The sequence below is a fragment of the Plectropomus leopardus genome, chromosome 4, assembly GCF_026936395.1.
Source record: "Plectropomus leopardus strain MGB_pleo_1.0 chromosome 4, ASM2693639v1, whole genome shotgun sequence".
NCBI lineage: Eukaryota > Metazoa > Chordata > Actinopteri > Perciformes > Serranidae > Plectropomus > Plectropomus leopardus.
Genome location: NC_142179.1, coordinates 15,614,029 through 15,637,905, shown reverse-complemented (window position 1 = coordinate 15,637,905; position 23,877 = coordinate 15,614,029). Strand labels below are relative to the sequence as shown.

General features: G+C 40.7%; 1 protein-coding gene across 8 annotated transcripts in view; it reads left to right on the top strand.

Annotated features, from left to right (window-relative positions):
• Window positions 1–23,877, top strand: part of aopep (aminopeptidase O (putative)) — a 119,078-nt gene that overhangs the window by 8,844 nt on the left and 86,357 nt on the right. For all 8 annotated transcript variants that reach the window (XM_088076634.1, XM_088076630.1, XM_042488272.2 and 5 more), the window contains 2 exons: window positions 20,419–20,632; window positions 22,628–22,734. In XM_088076634.1, coding sequence (XP_087932760.1) covers window positions 20,419–20,632; window positions 22,628–22,734 — 321 coding nt within the window. The remainder of the gene's footprint in view (window positions 1–20,418; window positions 20,633–22,627; window positions 22,735–23,877) is intronic.

Sequence of the window (23,877 nt, the reverse complement as noted above, 5' to 3'; positions counted from 1 at the left end):
AATTTATACAATTTATACAGGTGGTGGTTTATGTGAACATGTGGATTCGGATGACGTCAGAGTCGATCCATGCATCGCATGTTTACGGCCACCATATGGTCGGTACAAACTTCACAGGGAAATATCTGGCTTGTAACTTGTAACTGATCCAGTATGTTTACCAGCTAGTAGCAAAAATAGTCTGTTTGCTGATTGGTGCATGAAACTGGTACTGATGAGAGCTGTGAGAGTGAACCAACATTATAAAGTTTCAAGTCGTATAACCAAAAGAATGAGCTGCAAAATGCTCCGTAAAATGGAATTGCAAAGGTGATGATTATCTATAGGGGGTGTAACTGCAACCAATACTTTTCACATTACACAAAGTCACGTGATCCATTGTTAAAATTAAATATTAAACAGAGTGTCTTTACATTTCTGCATTTGTGGCTCAGCATTTGTGCTGTCCTCCGCTGTCATTTAAAGGCTGGTAATTGGACAGTATTTCCAAGTTGTGAAGGAACCAAACATCAAAGTTTTGCCACGACAAAGCCAGCACTCTGTTATTTTTTAACTTTATCCTGCTGCTTCTGGTTTGGTTTCTCAAGTAAAAAGTTTCTGGGCTGCATGATTAATGACACGCTTCACATTTCAAACCCCTCTCACTCTGTCTCAATCGTCTTTGTGGAGATCTTCCACATTGGAATCTTTCACTGAATTAAAGAGTCCAACCATGACTCCCACTAAACTCTGTTCAGTCACTTGTCATCCTTCCTTTTTCCCCCCAACATAACCGCTTTCAACACTGGGCTGTATGACTTATCTTCTAAGCTGCTAGCATGTCTGTGGTGCTTATAAAAGGATGTGTTTCAGTTGTAAGTTTGAGACTAAATTCTGCTGCTATTGATTTTTTTTCAGCAAGAGAAATAAAATACTCAGATCGAAGCCAGACAAAATGTAAACACATAAAAGCTGGCAGACAAAGAAATCTTCAGCCTTTTCACCAGGCCTCTGCTTAAACCCTTTTTCCGTACTGTCTTCTATCATTGTCCCATCATTTACTGACTACTTTTCATGACTTTTTTTTATTCCCTCCCCTCCCTTCATCCCTTTCCCAAACACTACGCCTCCCTCTCCTCACCACGTCTCCAAAACTCACCACCTCTTTCTTCCTTCATCCCGTTTTCCATCCCAAACAACTCTCTCCTTATAACGAATTCCCACCACATCTCTTAACCTTCTCACACCTTTTTTTAAAAAACATTTTAGCCATGAAGTTGACAAGCTCAGTCAAGTTTACACTGTACAGTATTTTCTCCGTCTCTTCATCCAAGCATAACATGGTCCTTCCTTCTTTTATTCACTTCTCCAACCCTTAAAGACCAGAAAACCTTAACCCCAAACCCTGACCCTCTTGATGAGAGAGGTGGCTAACCTCTTTTCTGAGCGCAGCTTTATTGACTCAGCAGGTCAGTCAATACTATGCTGTGTTATATCTTTTTTTTTTTCATACCAGCAGAGATTTCAGGTGGTCTGCAGGCTCTCCGCTCCACACTAGACCTGTGTGTATTTATGTATGTATGTTTGTGTGTAGTTTTAGTTGAGGTCTGGGGGCAGATGGGTGGGCGCAAAGCCACAGGATGACAGATTCACTGTCCTACGCACTATAGATAATTCTACCTTCTGTATTTCTTTGTTTACACTACAACCTCAACTCTTTAGCTCCTGTCCCCTCCACTCATTTTCCATGTTAATCAGCCTGTTTATTCTCTTAGTCTCCTGTTTTCTGTCATCCTTCTATTCTGAAAATCTGTAATGTCCTGCTTCTGTCTGTTCACTCTTCACTGTCTCTTTTCATCTCCTGACTTTCTATCTTTGCCCTCATGAAGTCCCTAAATCTTCAAGCTCCCTGTGTTTCTCATCCTCCTCTGTCCTCTCCACTTCTCTGTACGGTCGATCACTCTCCAGTCTGGCCTCCAGCATTCTACAATAGTGGTAGTTTCCCTGGAAATCAACTTTTGTATTTTCTCTGCAATATAGCACTTTCTGCTGGCATATGGCATGTCTGTAGATATGACTAAGAGCCTGCCGGCAGCCATATGAATGAAGTCAAAATTGGAGATTGTGGCAAGGAGAAAAATTGGAGAAAATAAAGACCATCAATGACTGGGCCTTTTTAAAATTGTGTTGATAAAGTAAACTGATTAGGGTGGTCAGTGAGCGTTGTCCCAGTGTCTGCGGTCTGCAACCGCAGTCTCTCCTTCCCTCTGTCTGCCTTTTTCCTCTCCCCCGGCGGCCTCCCTGGAGAAAAGTGCCCCAGACAGGATATGAGCTCATACCTGAATATGTATTCAGTGCGAATTTCTGACGTTATAGCCAAAAGTGGTCTCAATCTGCAATATTTTGAAAGACAGAGGGCGACAAGAGGGTCGCTGTCTGGACCTAGTTTGCAACTTAGCATACTTACTTTGACTACTTTGCCCTAAAATACAGACTGCTCTTTGATCTACGCAAAACCCTTCCCCTCATCTTGTGAAAATCTGTCTCCCTGCTGTATTTATTTTGAATGGACATCAAGTGCTCACACAGAGGCTGTTCTGCTGTGGTTGTTGCTTGACGGATGTTTTCTTTACCTTATGAGGATAGCTCGCAGGCACTTATCCCTCTCGCCCTGGCTGCTTAGACCCCAGTTAGCTACAGATGACAGAGAGGAGATTTAAGGCCTTCATTAAGCCTCAGACAGCACCTGCACCGACTCCCTATAAAAACCCTGCATGGGTCTGAACCCAATGTCAACTCAATGCATCCTCCCCTCAGCGCGGGTGGTTCGGTCCTGCATGCCTCCGCACTTAACCACAGGGTTGTGCCATCGGGAGGCGGGTAGGTCAACCGAAATGGAAGCGTAGATTGAGATGGAGATGAGAGAGATGAAGAGGGTAAAGGCGGGGTTCACGACAGGCCCGCGGACCCCCAGGATGTGGGAGAGGATGTGTGGATTATTCCCAGCAACAAAAGCCATTAGCCCCTGGAAGAACTTCAGAGACATGGTACTATTTAATCTAGAGATTGGGAGGTATGTGGGCCCCAGCGCTTGGGACCGAGCCAAGCACAGTTTTTGTGCAGTGCCCCAGTGGAAACAGCAGGAGTGGAGGGGCTGAGGGACAGGGAGCTGTGGCAAGGAGGCATGAAGCTGTTATAGTGTGATACAGGGGAAGGGAGGGCAGAGGCGAAAACAGGGGAGGATTCACAGTGCCATGAAGTTTTTATTATGAGATATGGAGAGGGAGGGCAGGAAACCAAAGATTAAGGAGTCAAGTAAGGGCAGATCTACATTCATGGGCTGAGCTGTGTACCCTGTGTACCCATAGGGCTTTCTGATTCACAAATGCACACAAAGGGTACTAGGCTTACGCAAATGTAGCCTTCAGGGGATTGAGCCAGTCAGCAGTTCATAGGATTTCACCTAATTTTAGTTTATTTTATGTTACAAAAAAAGCATCAGTCTGTTGTATTTTAACTTAATCCTTATGTTCCACTTTGGCTTGAAGAGTTCTTTCGCTGTCCAAGTTATCAACAGATGCATATTAGCCTGCAACAGGCATACTGTTTATGCAACACAATATCTTTCTTTTTGTGTTTTATGTTGTTGCAGCTCCCCTCCAGTTCAATTACAGAGGTCTTCGTTTACAGGGATTTTATTAATGTAAAAATTCCATGAAACATGCTGTTAACCATGCCTAAGAACTAAAATAAATACACAAAATCATAAAATGAGTTGATGAAAAAAAATTCTCACAGAAAACTCATAAAACAAATATCTCAAACATTTGCAAATTTGCATACCCTACAGGTATAAAGTGCAGCTCTCAAAATAGGACCAGTGCAAAATGCAACACAAGAATATACTGTATTAGGTCCGTTATGCAGGTCCTTTTAGATACATATATTTTTATTTGTATGTCTTAAACTATTTATTTGAAATAAAAAATATAATTTAATTTGACTTGAACCTTAATAAATAAACTTCAAAGGTATGACTGACACTGATAGCAGCTATAATTGTGCTGTTTCTTTCTGTTCCTGACAAACCAGGCTAGGAGAGGAAAGTAGAAGCACTTCTGTGTTTCCTCTGTCTGTGCTATTAGTAAAAACCTTAAAGACATCAAAAAGCTGACAAGGGAGAGGAAGAAAAATACAGTATGGTTAAACATTGATAGAGAAGTATGGATGAGGGATGAAGTGTGAAACGAAGAAACAAAGCACAGTGTGAAAGAGTCGCCCTCAGTGAGCACAGTCGGGAAATCCCTTAGAGTTACTTTTCTTTCCATAAAAAAGCTCATTGTCTTGAGTGAGTGAAAGACATGAAAAAATATAATATTTCTGCTCGGAGCTGTCACGGTCAGATCTCCCATTGTTTCCTGAACATTATTGATGTGTGTTAGTGTTTAAATTTGCACATTTGTGTCTTTATTTGTATGTGGCTTAGCTCACACTATTATTTTTTCTTTCTTTTATTTGGATGTGTAATCTCATCACATCTCGATCACGTCATTCGGTTCCGACTGGGAGTGACAGGAAGGGCACAGCATTTCCTCTCGCTCTTTGAAGCTGAGGTCTGTGCGTCCCAAAGTGCTGGCTAGTCTTGGACTAATCAGAAATCACGTGTTTGCAGTGTACCCGAAATGAAGACATGTCTGGCATCCAAGAGAGAGCTGTGATTTCCCCGCATTTTTGTTGAGAAATGACACAAGTGTTGAAACCGGGCCTTTTGGTCATGTGGGTGATGAGGGTTTTGTTTTGCTCCGCTGTGGACAGGCAGATTCCTGTGCTTGTGTTTGTATGAATGCGCGTATTGTTCAAATAAGGGTGTAAGGATGTGTGTTTAGAGCGATGGGATGACGTCAGAGGAATGCTAAACAGATCATTTGTCATTGCCTGTTATCTGCTTTTCTTCCTCCAGTGGGGAAATTAACACATTTTTTTGAGTCAACATGTTTGTGATGTTTGGGTTTTCCTTATTTTAAAGCTGTAATTGAGCCAGATTAATGTGTAATCCTTTGTAGTTGCTGTTGGTGTTTTTTTTGTGATGAGGGAAGGGAGAGACCACCTGATGGCGGGCTGTGATAAACCCACACGCATGCATTCTTAAATGCATGTGTAACGCAACTCGTCTCATTACAAGAAGCCTGTTTGTGCAATGTGTTTGCGTTATTCTTCTTGAAAAAAAAAACAAAACAGTGATGATCAAGTAAGCTATGAAAGTAAAATTGCAAACATATGTATCGCCAAAATACTTTTCTCCAACTATTTACATGATGTTCCCTGATGGTACATTTCTCACCCTCCTGTTTTTTTATTCCTTTCCAGCATTCCCCTCATGGGGGCTGCCTATCCGAAAATATAGGGAGAAAAAGGATCAAGTCGTTAAACTGCTTGTTCCTTTTGCAGTACAGCCAAACTAGGCAGCCATATAACTGTCACAGGCACTAGGTTAAAATTATGACTGGTGTATACCTCTTGACCTCTCTAAGTGGCACTGGAGGATTTTCAGCCTGACTTCAGTTGACTGCATTGTTTGTTTATGGGCCAGCAGGAAGTTACATTGGCCATTGGTCCCTGTTGGGAGGAAGTCGGGAGCTGGAGTGCTGGAGGGAGTTAGTACCCTGTAGGGTGATTCCCCGTTGCCCTGGAGCTCTTAGTGTACCACTTGAGCTCATTTTCATCTTTAATAGGACCAGACTGATGTTTTTACATGATTTAACCCATTAACTAGAAATCACATGTTCTTCACATTACTGCCCTCCATTTCCCAAAGCATACCTCTAGTTTTTTGAGACTCTGGGTTTCATTAATGTCAGTTCTTGTATTGTGTTATTCCCACATGGTAATGCAGTCGCAAGAGATGGTATTTATTTCAGACTTGCTCCCAAACAGCAACCTTTTTAATGCAAGAAGCCACTTAATTCACATTATAGCCTTCACTAAGTACATGTTTGCTAATTGTTGTTCCCAGGGTTCCTGCGGATCCGTAAAAAGTCTTAAAAAGCTTTAAATTCATAAATCTGAAAATAAGACCTTGTCTTAAATTATTTTTTTTCAAAAGACTTATAAATAATACAACATGGGAAGTAGGATTTTATGATTTTTCTTATGACATTACACTGTACAATCTCAAAATAAACTTGCCAAACAACAGGTATTTCCCACTGTTTGACCTTTGTCTGTGCCACAAAAAAGAAAGTCATGTTTTATGTCACAATAAACATTTAAGCAAAATTGTGCCTAACACTAAAACTAATGTCAGCTCACCCCCCTCCCCTATTTTCAGTTTTTGTAAAAATTATCTTAAATTTGACTCTGAGTGGCATTAAAAAAAAAACCCTTAAAAAGTCTTAGATCTAACCTGGCTTTGGCTGTAGGAATCGTGGTTATACATAAGCTTGTTTTCCAAAAAACAGAACATTTGAATTTGATGGCAGCTGACTCATCTCTAAACCATGCAATAATGATGTACATTTTGAGTGATTCTAACAATAGTGGATTAAAAAAGTTGGGTTGCTGCAAATTGATTTTCATTGCATTTTGCACTACTAGTTCCTTGGAATTGAGGAAATAAATCTGAAAATGTACAAATATACCAAGGGGTCAGTAATGATGGGATGAATCACGCAAAACCAACAGCATTTGACCAAGGGGCAACATACAGGGATGGAAGTGCTCAAAACTGCAGTTCCTCTAACGGCCACTTGAAGCTGGCTGTAGAAGCTAATTTCCCTCATTATTACAACTGTTACACGTACTTAACATTTGGTTGTTTGAGTGCAGATAGTGCCCTCTGCTTCTCAGTCAGATCCACCCATGGCTCCTCCACCATGGCAGCCTCTTGTCCAGATATGATCAGGTTTGTCTCCAAAAAACAAAGATGGCGACTACCATAATGGTGAATTCGAGGCTTAAAAAACAGGAGTCCACAAGCTGACTTCATATTTGCTTTGTTTGTTATTTTTAAAGATTATGGATTTAACAGATAAAGCTGATCATTAAGAAAAGATCAAGTTTTAGGAAACTTCATTGATGCTTGTTACTATCTTAAATAAGCCGAAGATGAAATATAACCACAGACCGCAAAAGGCAAATCAAAAAGATTAGATTTTAACATGAGTCTTTCTCCTCACTGGCCATGATTCCCCATCACTTTGCACCTCCTGCCTCCTTGTTGACCTGTTTTGTCCCCTTTTTCTCTGCTTCTCCTTGCTCCATTTCTTCCTCAGTCCTCCCACTGCTTGTCCTCCCCTCTTCTTTCTGATGTCTCAGTGGATTTCTTGCCTTTCTGCTCTCCCCACCAGTTTGATCTGCAAAGTAACCCTAGAAGTGTGCGACACAGACCTGCTCTTTCAAGATGCAGTCGGGGGGTTCAGGGTGGGGAGGGTGGGATGAGGGGGGTCGTATTTTTTGGCACGGGAGACAGCTGTTAATCAAATAGTCAAGGATGAGGTGTTTCTTTCTTCCCACCTTGAGTGGATCTCCCTCTCCTCTGTAGCCACACAAAAGAGCCTGGTGAGTTGAAAAGGCAGCTCTGCATGCCTGCACCTGGACACAAGGAGAGGGAGTGTCCTGTGGACACTTTTAAAGTGATTGCAAGTAGTTAAGATTTTTAGGTGAGCTTTATTTCTTTTGCTCTGCAGTTCCCCTTGTTCTTCCGCTCGCCTCCTGCTGAACACACACGAGACAGCTCCAAAACCCCACAAGCATGGGCCATTACTATCCATCTTTTCTTGCTTTCTCATCTCTTTTTTTCTTGGTCAGAACTTCCTCTGTGCTCTTAATGAAGATAGCAGGGTCCAGTTAAGCGAGAGTTTTGTTATTGCAGGAACATTCCTGTCTAGTTATCTCCGGCCTCTCAACTTCCCTTCTCTCTCTGTAGTATAGGTTTACCTGCTCTCCTACAGTACCTTTTCACAACTGAAGGAGCCATCCTTTAACTCTTCCACTTCTTGAGAAGAGAGGAGTTGTACAGGCCTGATTTACTCATAGCTGTGTAAAACATAAATAAAAAGAAACGCAATGATTTGCAAATCCTTTAAACATATTGAGGGGAAATAAGTATTCAACACGTCACATTTTTTTCCATTACTCATTTTTCCAATGTAGCTATTCATGTAAAATTTAGAACAGACATTGGTATTAAGTATAAAAAAAAAACTACAACGATAAAGAAATCACAACATCCCAATCCGTAACAGTAATGTGCAGGGTTGCAGGGGTGCTGAAGCCAATAGTATTGAACATGCTAATTGAAATTTATTTAATACTTGAAGAGGCCTTTGTTTGCAGTGGTCAAATGCTTACAGAGTGTTAACAGTGAAAATGTCTTGTAACACAGCGGTAAACATGCTCCTGTCCCAACTTTTTTTGGAACATGCGGCATGCATTAAATTCAGAATAAATGTATATTTACAAAAAACAACAATAGCTAATTTGTTTAAATATTAAATAGCTTATCTTTATACTGTATTCAATTGAATATATGCCAAAGGATTTGCAGAGTATTGCATTCTGTTCAGATATTATCAGAAAACAATTCATTCATGCCAGTTTTTGAATTTTATATTTATGACCGGATGAATGTGCAGCATTGCTCAAAATTATAACCTCTGTTGCACGTGCTGTATTTTCCCAGGTGTCATATATGCATCCATTGTCATCAGTGGCTGGTGAGTGATGGTGCATTGCTTTGAACTGCCCTCAGATGTGAACCTGCTGGCAACAGCTGGCATATAGTACTGCTTTTAACAGTAACACAGACGCACTGTGCCATAACTCTGGATTAGAGGCTGTGGAAAAGACAGGCCTGTCACTGCACACCCATTCTACTAACTAATGGATGAGTCCACAGGACCCATTCCCTGGAGTGATGGATGGGTCCATTGTGTGGCATAGGGGACACTGCTGCTGCTCTTGGTGTGCATCCTGGGGCGAGTGTGTGGTAGTGGAACCTGGAGGCTGGGGTAATTGCATTTGTCTGTGCAAAGCCAGACGGCTTAATGTCCGTGGGACCTCTGCGCTGAACCGGCCAAAATGAGATATTTGAAACAAAGTGCTGTGAAATGCTCGATGGTAATGCTTCCGATGTCTGGGTTTGCTTTTAGCCTTGGGGAGAGAGCTCTGCTCCAAGCTGGTCTACCAGTTGCTTTTGCAATAGGCTGTTTTGGCAGCATGGCTCTATGGATGGCAGTGTCGGTCTGTCAGTCTGTCTGTCGGTTGGTCAATCCACCAGTTTGGTCTAGACTGATAACAACTTTAGAGGATTGTCATTAAATTTTGTACAGATATTAATAGACATTCAAGGGATGAATCCTGATACTGATTCTTTGACCTTTTTCTACCAGCAGGTCAGTTTTTTCATTTATCCGATAAAATCTGAAAATTTGGCATAAACATTCATAATTAATCCTAATGGCGTTGTTGATGCCCTTTTACTCTAAATAAAATAAAACACTCTTAATAAAAAAAACAGATATTCTTGATAAATGAAAGCCAGAGGGGCCTGAGTTAAACAACAGCAAAACTATATCAAACAATCGTTCACAAAGTCACACACAACAAATTCTTTTTATCCGGTTGTACGCTCAGGACCTCCTAAACATATGCATTTTTGCTGAAACCTTACCTTTTAAATCTAAACCAAAGGGGAAATGTATCTATGCTCTCTTCAAAGCCAGATTCCATGAACAAAAACAGTAATTTTACTGTAATTTTTAGGAGCTGCTGGACTACTGCTGTCTCAACCTGTAGTTTGCTTGTTTTGTTATGGGACTTTGGTGTTTTAAAGGGTTAGTTAAGACTCACATAAGTCAAACAATAACACAGGGACACTATCTGATCGAGCTGGTGGAAGAGCAGCAGCTCCCATGTGCAGTGAAGTAAAATTACTGTTTTTGTCAATGGAGTCTGGCTCTGAATAGAACATACTGTGCATAAGTCTCACTTTCAGTTTTAAATACAGAGATTCAAGAGAAAATTGACGTGTGCGGGAAGTACTGGGTGTAAGACTGGATAAATGAGACTTGGATTATACTGCATGAGATGTATATGTTATGTTATGTGATAGCTGTTATGTAGTTGTGATAAATCGGCGTTACACAGGGTGAGTAACTGATATACAAATGGTCATTTGGAAGTGTTCCTTTAAATGAATTTTTTGTGTATTTTGTTTGTAGTAAGAAAAATATCCAGCCTTATATTTTTAAACATTCTACCTTACATTCACTTTTTGGCATTCACATTAATTAATGTATTAATTAACGATATTACCTGTTGATAGTTCCTGTAACTTGTCACAGCATTTGTCACGTGATAATCACTGTGTACATTTTTTACAGTGATTATCTATTGTGGTATTTTGTAAATGTGTTGTTACAAAAGTATTTACATCAAACACCTTCAACCCACGCTGTATCCATCAGCCACAGGTTTTTCTCTGACAGACAGGCAGCCTGGCCGGGTGGCAGCCTGAAACCTCTGTATTGGAGACAGCTCTGCTCACTGACTAATTTCTCTTCGATCTTGCCCTTATCCATCTTTCCATTCTGTCAAACACTTCTTATATAGCCCCACAGTACTGAGCGGTCTCACTTTCCATCTCCTCACTGTCTCATTCTCTTGCGTTACATAAGAGAGAAAAAAATTAGTCTATTTATTACCCTACAGGCAAGAAAATGTCTCAAACTTTAATCCTGTGAAATAGATTTGCTCTGTCTTTTTCATTGAGGCGGTCGTGGAAGCCAAAAGAGGGTTCTGAGTGCATTGTGATGAATGATGGGGTTTGCATGCAAATAGCCGCAGTGATACAGGAATGCGGGTTATATCATGTAAATGTCATGTCGACACCTCCCTTAGGCTGATTGACAGGGGCTTGTTGTAGCCAGATGAACTCATACTGCACTGCATTAGCGCTCATTAAAACACTGTGCACGCCCCTTTATATTAATCACATTAAATTGTTGAGTTCAGGCAGAATAGGTTTGTAAACGTTAAAATAGGACTCTGTTCTGATATTTTGTGTTTTTGGGTCAGAACATTTGTAGTTTTCTTCTTTCCTTGTTGCCACCTACTGCTTGTTCAAGTCTTTTCTTGGAAGTGTGAGTGTTTCCCGTGGTGCCATTCACAGAGATTTCTCGCTTTTTTTTTTTTTTTTGTTCTCCAATATATCGGCAACATGCCAGCATTCAACCACAGAGAGAGCTCATCGTTATAGACAAATAAGTGTGTGTTTAAATCTGTGCTCTAGCATCACTGCTTCAACATCCTGCGCGCACACACACACACACACACACACACACACACACACACAAACACACACTTAAGAACATTCCTCTGGTGTGACATCAGTTTTTGGACTCTGTACTAAACATGGAACAAACTGCACTGTGGATTGTTTTACTGTTCAGAGATCAGATGGATCAGACATCTGCTATCACTTCCCAGCTGATATGGATTCAAAGTAGATTTGCTGAAAGTATGTGGGTGTGTATTTGTTTGTGGGTATGCATGTCAGTGCCTGAGATTCTCTGCTGGTTTATGTGGGTGCTCTGTTATGACTGCACCTTATACAGTTATTGCATCTTTATGTATTGTATCTTCGTGCTTGTACACGGGCATTCTGGACCTCATCAGGCTACGACACACACAGATCTCGTGATACAAATTCGACCTGCTTAGAGCCAGCTATCTGTGTATGCATGAATGGGCCTTTAAGATTAAGCACTTGAGATCAACTAGAAACTACAGTATAACCTTGAAACCTGCCTCTTATTTTTTATGCGCCGGCAATACAAAGTCTCATTTTCTCCAGACTCAAGCGTCAGAGTCGGCTCCTCGTTCCTGATGACCTCTGATATCTTTTCTGCTATTTATTTTCAGGCTCTGATGCGATGCAGTGTATGTGGGTGGGGCAGCTCTCTGGGGGCCCCAGCTTGGCCCCCATTCATGTGATCAGGCCCTACATGGAGTGGCATTTGGCCTGGCCCTGTGGGGCCCCGTCTGGGAGCAGAGAGCTGATCTGCAGCCAGCCTGGAATGCCAGACATTTGAAGTCAGACTTGTTAAAAAAGAACGAAGGGTGGTAGGAGTTTGGTCAAATAGGCTCCTGTGTCTAAAATAGCCCACAGACTCTGTCCGAGAGGGAGGGAAAGGAGACAAAGCTTCTTCCCGTAAAGCTGACATTAGGAAAGGCCAGTCCTCCAACCTTTGCGTGAATAGAAGAGAACAGACAAAATTGTAGTTTGTGTGCTTGTTGTTCTCTGTTTGGCTTTTGTCCAGGTCCTTACCTGTCTGTCATTGAGTCTTTAAAGTGTGCCTAAACTGCATACCTTTACAGAAACGTGCAAATAATGTGAGAAATTTCACCAGCAATGCTGTACACCATCTGTGTCACACTAGTTCAGCAGTTTAACAATTATCACAGAAAGTAGTTGACACTGCACTTGGGGGAAGAGCAAAAGTCATCATACAGAGTGACAGATGGGAGGATGCTTTCTTTCTTTCTCTTCACTTCTGGCTTTATCTTTTGCTCCCCAAAAATATTTATCAGGAAATCATTCACTTTCTTGTACAGATCACTTTCTTTCTCTCTGCTCTCATAATTTCATGTTTTCCTCTTTCTGTGGTTGAACTTGATCTTTTTCTTTACTTTGTTTCTCTCTCTGATTTACACATGCAGCACCATGCACACTCTGCTCCCATCATCTTTTTCCTCGTCCTTCTGTCTCATGGGGCTGTTTTACTGGTGTCCCAGCTATAAGCTTAGCTGGGCTAGGGATGTCAATTACAGGACTATGATAGGGCCCCTGCTGCATTATGCATGTAAGTGTCCCGCTGGGGAAAAAATGGCCTACAGCCAGCAACGATGGATGGAAGGATGGAGGGATGAATAATGGATGGAGAGATGGAGGAGCAAAAAACTATTGCAATCTGTGTCTCACCAAATTGAAGACTTGCCCCAGCTCACACCTCTGAAGCTCAGGGCCAAGTCACCCTCGGTGACTCAGAGTCGCGAGGTTGTTGTGCGAGAAAGCACAGGAGGGCTTTAATCAGTATTTCATTTTGTACGTTAAGACCCAATGGGGTACCGCCATCAGAAAGGTCACCTAAGGTCTTTTGTCTGTTATTCTATATGCAGACAGCCTCTCATCGTGATAAGCTTTGTTTATCGCCCTCTGGATATGAATTCATAGCAGTGTTTGTAAGCTTTTACATATGAAAATGTAGAGTGTTCGCATGCAAATGTGTGAGTGTGAGTGTTTGGGCACATATTTTCAGAGCATATTCGTGAATAGTTTCACCGGAGCCTTAAGACATAACACATGATGGCAATTAAGAACAAGAAACATAATTAACAGAAGAGACTAAAATTTACATTTTGTATCCAATTAAATCTCAGACATCGTAATTCGGTGTCTTTAATGTGTTGTTCACAAGAACATGACTAAATAGAGAAGAGTAAATCTTTAGTACAACTGAAGGGCAGTGTGTCACACAGGTACTGTACCAGACAGTTAAAAATAAACACACATAGATCACAGACATCAAAAACGGACACGAGACAGGACCAACAAATCTGATTAATTTACATGCTCTAAAGGAGACAGTGGTCAAATTTAAATCGGACATCACGTCATTGAAATTCATTTAATGTCTAATCATCAAAAAATTATTAGTAACCATGACGAGAGGATCAAGACCATTTTTTTCCTTTTTTTCTCTCACCTGTCTTTGATCCTTTTATTTATATAAAATGCATCATGTTTTTGAAAAGACCTAGAAGATGGTACCGGATTTACCATCTGGTAAAAGTCAGTAACACCAGTAAAAGGAGAACTGTAAAAAGTGGAGGGCAACTTTGGTCTTCCAGTAAAGGCCTTGAATACCAAGGTGACGGTCTGCTGTTGGTCAATGTTGGGCTGTCGCTAGGCAGCGTCTGTCACCGCAGTTTTGGCGATGTGTCTTCCAGTGTTAGCACTAGTTGGCAGTTGTTGGCTGTTTTTGTTTTTTTTTTAAGCCAATTTAGCATGGTGAATCGGAGACGTAGAGCCCTACGGAGGATGCAATTAATTTATTGTCAGTTCAACTCAGTTTTTTGAATGATGAATACAGACTATCGCCACCTGCTAGTGTGGAGAGTTACTTCCTCTCATGCAGGTGCAGAACATTCATGCTGGTTAGCCATTGGCTGTATATTTGCAGTGTGTTCATGTGCAACTTTTTGGCAAAGACAATGACGACATGAGGCAATGCAACTGGCCTTCATTGCAACTAGTTCTTTAATGTTGGTTAAAACATCATCATTTATGTAACTAATTTGGTGTAATAAATAGGAGGAGTTTTATTTTTAATTTTCACAGACCCTGAAAGTTAAGAATACCTCCATAAAAAAAGCTAAAGAAGATGAATAAGACAATCACTTTGGAGTAAACTACCACAATAATTTGGGGGGTAAGAAAAAAAAAGATATCAGAAAATGTTCGCATTTGTGAATTTTTCGTCAACAAGTGTGTGATGCAAAGACGTGAAGGAGTGGAAGTTGTGTGACAGAGTATAATGTACCCACACAGTTTCTGAGAGTTGCGTTATCATCACTTAATGCTTGATTGATTGTAATTGTTGGTGTAATCAGCAGCTGTAGTAAATCATTTGTTTTGTGAGTCACATTTGCATATTTGCAAAACAGAGAATTTGGAAGCACATTGTGCGATGAAGATAGTATTTGCTTACAAATTAATGTCTAATACCTTACTTGGAAACCGCACAGAAACTGTTGATTGGTGATCAAGGACAAACATTCAGCCCTACAGCAGATTCAGACCTATAGTGGAGATGAAAGTTGTACAAACATGTGCAGGTGCTACACATGCATGAATGTGTGTAAAAGTCTTCTCATGCATGTATCCCCGACAGGTCCCTGATGTCAACTAATGTCAGTCAGTGTATCAGTGAATGTGAAAGATGCTGTTGTTATTCATCCCCACCATGGTGGGATGACACTATTTGTCACTGTAGTGATGGATTCCGCATCCCTCAGAGGAGCATGTGCAAGCGCCGTCTCTGAAAGGCTGTCTTTGTGTTTCACACTCACTCACTCACACACACACACACACAGACGCACGCATATAACGCACTGCTGGAACTGACAACAAAGGCGTGCTTATCCAATTGTGGGGGAATAAGATTAGTCTACAAAGAAACTCATAAGGCTAATGTTAGCATCTCCTGCTCCAGTGAGAGCTTTTGTTTGTGCAATCAGGAAAAACATGGGATTAGATTTGAGATGCTGTCTCGGATATTATGCCCATAAGACCCTTTTTGTATGATGCTGACATGTTCCTAAGTAACAGAAGGCAACAGCCTGCCTTCTATCTGATAAAACAATCCTCTGGGAAATAAAGAGTATTTGTGCTGTTCAGACATCCGATTTTGTTTTCCTCCAAAATAGACTGTCTGGCAGACCCAGCCTAACCTGTCTTTACTCTCTGTTTTCCTTTATAATTGACTTGTCATCATAATTAGGTTATGGCAAGGAAAGAAAATAACTCTGCTGTCATCTGGTGTTTTAAGATGCTAATCTTCCCTTGATGAGAGCAGCTCATTTTACAGCATACTATAATTCATCAATAGCAGCAATATGTGGGCTTATTGTGGCTGTGGGAGTAGACTGTCAATCCAACAGGTGAAGTAATTGTTGCTGCCGCATCTCAGCAGTAAAAGGTAGAACTAGTCTTTATTACTTTTTAGACAGAAATAATATAATGAATACTTTTAAATACAGAATATTTGACAAAGTAGTGGGGTGGTTTGACCCTAAAAATACTTTTTAGTAGGGCCATGCTGTTTGTCATAAATTCTCCCACCAAAGTCAGGTCAATAGTGACTGGGACACTTAAGATCTAGGGAGTGTGAAAGGAACTGTAGACAAGCCGGTGTTGTTATATGGGCCAGGAGAGAAGAGACACCATTCATTAGCACCTCTGTGACCCCTCACCCATTCTTCTGTTGAAGAATAGCCGGCCTCTCACGCACAGTCGGCCCTAAACCCCTCAGGGCACCCAGAGCCCATTACATAAGGCACAAGTAAAGAATGCTCCGGAAAAGTCTTCAGCCATGACCTTGGCTTTGTCAGAGCACTCCTATTGGTCCTGTTCTAAAAGAGCTGTCTCATGGTTAAAAATCACATGTCCTGTGTGAGAGTCTGCAGTTTGAGCATTTCAGACAGTTGTGGTGTAACATCATGAATGAAACGGATGTGGTTCAGACTACAAGGTGGTTTGAAATGGCAAACATAACTTAGTAATCCCTTGAGCCTGAGTCGAGTCAGTCTGTCCAACACTTACAAGTTCAGAATGAAAAATTTGAAATTTGTTTGGGATGCATGAAATTTGCTGCAGATATTCATGGTTCCCAGACAATGTGTCTTACTGGCTTCGTTGATCCCCTGAATTTTCCTTTAGTGTTACCAGCAGGTTGACATGTTTGTTTTTTAAGGAAATACCTCAAAAGCTATTGGATAGCTAGCCCTAAAATTTAGTATACACGTTTATGTTCCCCTTAAGACATATTATATTAACTTTAGCACTCCCTTAACTTTGTACTTATTAATTTTTTACATTCCCGTCAGCCTCAGTGGTAATTTGTGCTGCTTTCGTGCATGGATGTATAAAGAGAACACGATGCAACATTGGAGGTAGGGCCCCGTTCATTCCTATGAAAGTTTCTCAGTGCTTCAAGCTGCAAAGCAAGTCATGCAAGAAGTCACAGACACAACGGCAGTGAATCCTGTCAATTTTCAAAACACCTTGTGAAGATCAGCGTGAAGCAGCGAGTCTCTTCCTCGCCGAGCTTCAGTCCATGTTTGCCACACTAAAATGGCTGATAAATTGTGTTCATCGTCACACAACCGATGCAAAAAGACTCAATTCACTATTAGAGTTTAATCCATACACTTTGGAAAGTCTAGAGAGACCTCATGATTATGTTATTTTATCCACATTAGGTTAGCAGAGCGTTCAGGATAGCAAAGACATGACCCGCCCTCCTCTGTGTCTGCTTGCCTAATATTTTTACCCTGAACGTAACCAATTATTGACCATTCCTGTCTCAGGTCCCCGACCATAGTCAGCTAGCACAAGGGAGATTTGTTTACCTCCAGGGCCAAAGTGACTTTGGGGTTAATTCCCTTCACTTTGACCAGCAGCTGGAAGGCAACAGACGGGAGCTCCCTTGGTCTTGAGAAGCAGCAGCAGCATTTATTAACTGGAAACTGTGACTTGCTCTGCACATTTACTGCTAAGCTGACTACTTTTACTGCTAGGCGAAGACCCATTTCTCTCTTCTGCTCCATATACTCCGATGCATTCACCGACACCCCTGTCACCTGCTTACACACTTTCGCTGGACCACTCACACCGTACGCTCACACAAACACACAAACTGTCCTGCCTCTAAAGGAGCCACGCCACTCTTATAACACGATCTAACAAGCAAAGGTGCAGAGTGTTAGCCAATCAGAGGCAGAGTGGAGCGGGTCATGACTTCTACCTTCTGAGGAGAAAAAGTACAGTGTACTTTGCCGTCCTATGCAAACCTTACAAACGTAGGCCTGGCGGGGGGTCAGGTTGGCCCGGTGTGTGCCAGGCCTGTAACATTGTAGGGGAAACACTGTAAGTCTATGGGGAAAAAGAGTCGTTTTTGGTTCAATGACATGAAGTGACGGACCCGGAAGTCGTAATTTTATGGTTTTGTCAGTATGTCATATTTGCTTTCAAGCCCTGCCCTGTTCCTGGAGGCTTGGCTTGGTGGTAATTGGCAAATGCTGGCATGCTAACAGGCTGCATTTTCATTGTGAGCACATTAGCATGCAGATGTGTGCAGTCAGCTTAAAGCACAGCTGTGCCTCACAGAGCTGCTAGCATGGTTATTGACTCTAAGTCTAATCAGTGTATTACATGGATATATTTCTTGCAAAACATGGTGGAGGAATCCCACATATTTGACTCTACAATACTTTTTTTTTAGGCCAACTTGAAGAAAATCACAACCTCAAACATGTTGCATAAGTTCTTAAAATATTTTACTAAACTACAGTTTTACTATCAAACTGAACTCTATATACTTGTTTTTGGCTGAGGTGTGTGCTCTTGCCAATCCTATTACAGCAGCTCATTTTCTGCTGGCAACTAGTGAATGCAGTGAAAGAAACTTTCCAAACCCTCCTCAAACCTAAAACGTACCTCCTTGATTGAGAAGGAAAGAAAAGTTGAGAGTAAAACCATGTTCTTAACTTAGTCTTTTTTAATCAGATATCTAAAATGGACATTAAGGGAGAACATTATTTATATACAATAGTATTTACCAACTCACATTTGCAAACCATTATATTGGAATTTACTCAGGCTCACGGCCTTTTTAGTTCCTCTTCAATTTTGGTTGTTTCAGAGCTTTGATGAACTGCTGTTATTGGCTAAAAAGCCTAATGAGGCTTTTGAATTGTTTTTGAGTGAGACAAACACACACACACACACACACACACACACACACACACACACACACACACACAAGCACTGTTAATTATTTCCCTTTTAATTAAGAATAGTCCCTTATCTCTGACATCCAAAAAAAGCGCTTAAAAGGTTTTTGCGTATTTCATTATGTGAGTATTGCACTTACAGTATATTATGTTCTCACAGGGGTGCACAGCTGCAAACTCAAGTTGTGATTTGAATACACTTCAGGTGCACATAATCTAAAATTTGATCATAATCATTACCATATGTTAAATTTCCCTGTGAGAAGAGAGCAATCTCAGTTTCAATTTAGTTGCTTACTCAATAAATCAGTGAATAATTAACTTCAGTATTTACAGGTGCTTATTATTTTCTAAATACAGTCATATATCAAACTTTGTTCTCAATCCATAAAGACATATTGTGCTTCTCCTTATTTACTGTCATGTATGTAATGTTGCATTGTTGGATGTTCATGTTGAATGTAGCTAAAGTTTAAAATAATGAGGTAAACATATGTAGAAGAGAGCTGTATTCTGCACAGTAACAATATCCGTGATGGGGGAACTCCCGCCAAAACAACTGTCTGATCAATCGCGAGCAGCCCCATTGAATGCAAGCACATGAAGTCAATGATGGTGAAAAATCCCACTTTTGTTTAATTTAATAACTCATTAAAACCAAACCTATCATGAAAACAAACACTCAAACATCAAATTACACACAAATTTATTTCGCGTGTAATTTGAGTTTTTAGTTTGGCCTATGTCCCATTCACTAACATGGAGGGGCGGGCTTTTTGACCTATACTGCAGACAGACACCAGATCCTTAACGGTAGAAAGTGCCACTATACACAGTAATTCCCTGGCTGCAAGTACACTGCTGCATGTAGCTACATGCTAACATCAGGGCATCCAATCCTGGTTGCCAATGTTATAAATCTCTCTCTGATTTCAGGTCATATTCCTGCTAGAAACTTTTTGGTTGTGAAGGTTTTGTTTGGGAGCTTGGTGATTTTTCACTTAGATAGTGCCGTTATCAGCCATTGCAGTCATTCTCTGGCTGCAGTTATGGTGCAGAGCAGACTGGGCATTTCTGGAGGGGGGCTTAAAGAGATGATCGCCAAAATGAGTTGAATACAGTTTTATTCAGGAAGTCAGTATGAGGAAAATAAGTGCTTTTTGAACATTTAAGCATGTAAACATATTCTAGTAGAAACTGAAAATACAAATATGAACATGAAAATTAGCACAATAGGAACCTTTTCAACCTAAAATTATCATCATTGCCTTGAATTTGCATTTAGAAACTAAGTGAAAGTGGAGGAGTTGGAGCCCTGCATGGATGAATCTACAACATTTGATACAAAAAAAATAATGTGATCTTATTTTTACCCATTGTTGGTTGACAGTTCAGGGAACATGATGTTCTTTCTTGATGTTTGTTCAGGGCAGTTAGGTTTGGCAAGAGCACTTGATGAGTAAGCTGCCCTTTGCTAATAATAATGTAGAAGATGGAGAAAGAGACGGGCAGTTAGTGACTCCCATATCATTAGTACGCACACATGTTGGTTTGTCTTACTGTGCATGGCGTGTTTAGGCCGAATTTTCTGTAATCATAGGTGTGTGGAGCATTACCTCAGTAACTCTTTGATCTTTCTGGAGAGTGGTACAGTATCGCTTTTATTCACACAGTTGCCTCTTGTTCCCCCCTTTATTTTCTTGTCTATCTCTTACTTCCTTAACATTTTTTATTTTCCCATCTTCTAATCCTCCTTCCCTTTTTATCCCTCACTCATTTTTCAATCTTTTCCTCCCTTGTATAATTTATTTCTGGCTTTATCCCTCTTATTCATCTTATATTTCTGTCATTTGTCTTCCCCAGCCCCCATATAATTTTCCTGTCCCAGAGTGTGTTGTGCGCTGGAAGTCCTGGTTCTGTAGAGAACAGCCTGTCTCTGTGTGGGTCCAGGATATGCCACGAGATCGCTCACTCCTGGTTCGGCCTGGTTATCGGAGCCAGAGACTGGACTGAGGAATGGATCAGCGAAGGCTTTGCCACCTACCTGGAGGACATTATCTGGGCCCAAGCACAACAAGTACGGTACTATCGCTGCCTAATGATTGTAATTTACTACAGATAATTCATAGAAGTAACTTTTGGTGGTCTTTCTTATGCTGATTTTTTTGGGCCCCAGGTAGACCAACATTTTAAATGGTAACATGAGCTTTCACATACAGTTAAGCCAACTTATGAAGTCCAGATTGCTCTGGCCGTCTTAAGGAAATTCAGTCAATGAAAAACATCCTCATTGACTTTATATACATGATGTGTATATACCTGAGTCTGACAAAGCTCTTGAAATGTTTAATTTTGAGGAGAAAATTCTTGTGCTGGAATTTCTTGAGAATAGCCCCTCTTTTAACAAAGTGCTTAAAAAGTCATTGAAATACAAATGAACCATATAAGGTTGTCTATATCTTGAGTTTTGCTCATCAAGTCATTATAATGAAATTTCTCAGAATCTGAAATCTTGGAGCTCTTTCTTTTTTTGACTGTGGTATGCTTTCCCTTTGCCCCTGCCTTGATTATGCCCCTCCTGACAGCGTAGTTTATATTTATTTTGCTCCATTTTTAAAACCCCGGCAAAACCAGTAGGCCTTTGTTGGCATGGTTACGCTTAACAAGACTTTGGAGTCAGCTTTTCATCGTGATTTGTTTTCCCCTCTTCAGTGGTGTGCCAATGCAATAGCTCTGCTGAAAACAAAATGAAACCTTAGTTCCAGCTGGCATTATTCCCTTGTGCTCCTTTCAGATGGTTCCATGACATTCCAATGTTTTGTTGAGGATTTCATATAGTTATGCCTAAAAATAGTGGAATAAGTAACCCTACTCTGAAAAGGAAGATATTGATGACATAAATTGAAAATCAGTTATTTGCTTTGAGAAGTCCAAAAAACAAAAGTCCTTGAAAGAACTCGAAAGTCCTTGAATTTCTTTTGATAATGTCAGTTCGAATCTATATTTCTCTTTTGTCACTATCTACAGTAGAACCACTAACATGCAGCCTGATCCAAGACCTTCACACCATTGGTAAAATGCAACACCTCAAAGAAAACACAATTTGACTTTCCAACCTTCCATTTCTACAAATTATGTGCCAAGACCTCCAAATGTTACTGTTGTGGTTGGAGTGCACATCAAGTAGAGTTGGCCATGACATTACTGAGGAAAAAACATACATCAAGCACACAAGGAAGGAGTTCATGAAGACAGCAATCCAAGTCCTGACGCAAAAAATTCACAAAGAAGAAACTAAAAGGTCAGAGGAGTTGGCTAAATATAATGAAATTGTAAAGTCTTGGGCCACCCACAAAATAAACTGTCAAACCTAAACCTCCTGACGTACTAAAATGTAAAGTAACAGAGCTGAACCACATGTGAATTGTAAAAAAGGACTATTGCCACGTACTCTTCACAAAAGTGGAAATTTCAAAGAAGTGGATCACTGATAAAAGTAAAGCTCCCTCTGACAGTTTGAAGATTGTGTGCTTCACTCTGCTCCAGATGTGTTTCTTATTAAGCCCTTAATAAGACTGATTAATGATAACCTAGATAAAAAAAAATAGATAAACAAAAGGACAAAGGAGGAGGGTGGAGCATTAGTATGAACTCTTTGCTTGCAACACTAACTTCAGCTGTGATCCGGGAGCTGATGTGCATACAGATCTAATCCTCCCTCTTGCTTTCCCATACCATCTAAAGTTACACAAATGTTTTCCTTGTGTCTGTGCTGTATAATCATGTCACCTTTATGATATGTGCTTGACTCTGAAGAAATAGATTGCAGACCTGTGGTTGCTGCCAAAATCAATAAAACACAGTGACAGCAGTAGTGGGCTGTGCAGCTTTTAACGTGATACTACACGTGATACTGTGTGTTTGATTTTTCATTTAAGCAGTTTCTTTTTCTTTGTGCTGATGAAATTCACCACAATCTATACAATCAATTTAATCTTTTCTTCTCTGATTTCTCTGCTCAGCTATAACCCTTTTTCCCCTCATCTTTTTAACTACATATCTCTCCTTCTAGCTCTCGTTACAAGAGACAGCAGAGCAGTCTGACTTGAAGGCACTGCTGAGGTGGAGACGGCTCTCGGATGAGTCGCAGAACTCAGAGGAGGCACTTCAAATCCTCAGGTGAACGTGTGTCTTTTGGTCAAGTGTATCTGTAATAATTATCATACTGTTGTATGTGGAGGAAAAGGCTGTCTTTGTATGGATCCTTTCCATGATGTTGTCAGACATTAAGGATAATAATCGGAGCCTGTCAGTGGCAAAAACAAGCACTTTAAGTTGATTGATTTAAGTTGATTGTGCGCAAATGTGCTAAGTGATTACATTGTAACCTGTTACTCTGGTGTGGCTGCAGCATTCTCACCCAATGCTGGACCAGTTTCAGAAATTGTCCCTCCTATTAATCACTTAGATAGAAAAACATGAAAAAGTAGAGTAGAGGTTGAAAAACACAGATGTTACCCTTTAAAGCAGAACACACTGACATGATATTGACCACATTTGCTGACTGCTGATTGTCTTCCCCACTGTTAGTTTAATCATTAAATTGCAGTAGAGGTTTACTAAACCACTCGAGGTTCAACATGTATAGAGGAGGCAACATCAGCAATCGGTGTAACTACTTAATTTTGTTACTCTAGTATCAGTACTTAAGATACTTCTTTTCACACACTAGAGGAGGAAATGTTGCAGTCGTCTTCTACCTTATTTTCCATTGCATGCACAGTCAATTTTTTGAGGTGAGAGTATGCCAAGCTTTTGTTAGTGTCTGCATGTGCAGACACACACGTGAGTCTGAGGTAAATGCATTCCAGGGGTACAGGTGTGGCAGGTGTGGCAAGTAAATCCAGGTGTACTGTCATGTCTAAGAAAGGCTCTGCACACAAGCACAGCAAGTACATACAAACACACAAGCTCTTCATCCGATCCTGACAATGTGGGACCCACACCCTGTTTTTTTAACCAGGGTGGAAGCACAGTGTCATCTGGGGATTATAGGTATAAACCACAGTGTGGAGTTTAACTGTTTAACGGTGGGGATACACTTGTTAGCATTGTGCATTTCATATTGTAGCTCACCTTTTGGTCAAAAAAGCCGCGAAGCTGGAGATGAAACTTGTAGCATAGTGCGCTATTGACATAAACACTTGTAAGAGACCGTACAGAGCGTGACATCGAATTGATGTTATTGATTTTATGGCACTTCTGCTTGCCACTAACTTCTATCTGAGTCACTTCACTGGTAATGTGTTGTCATCACATAAT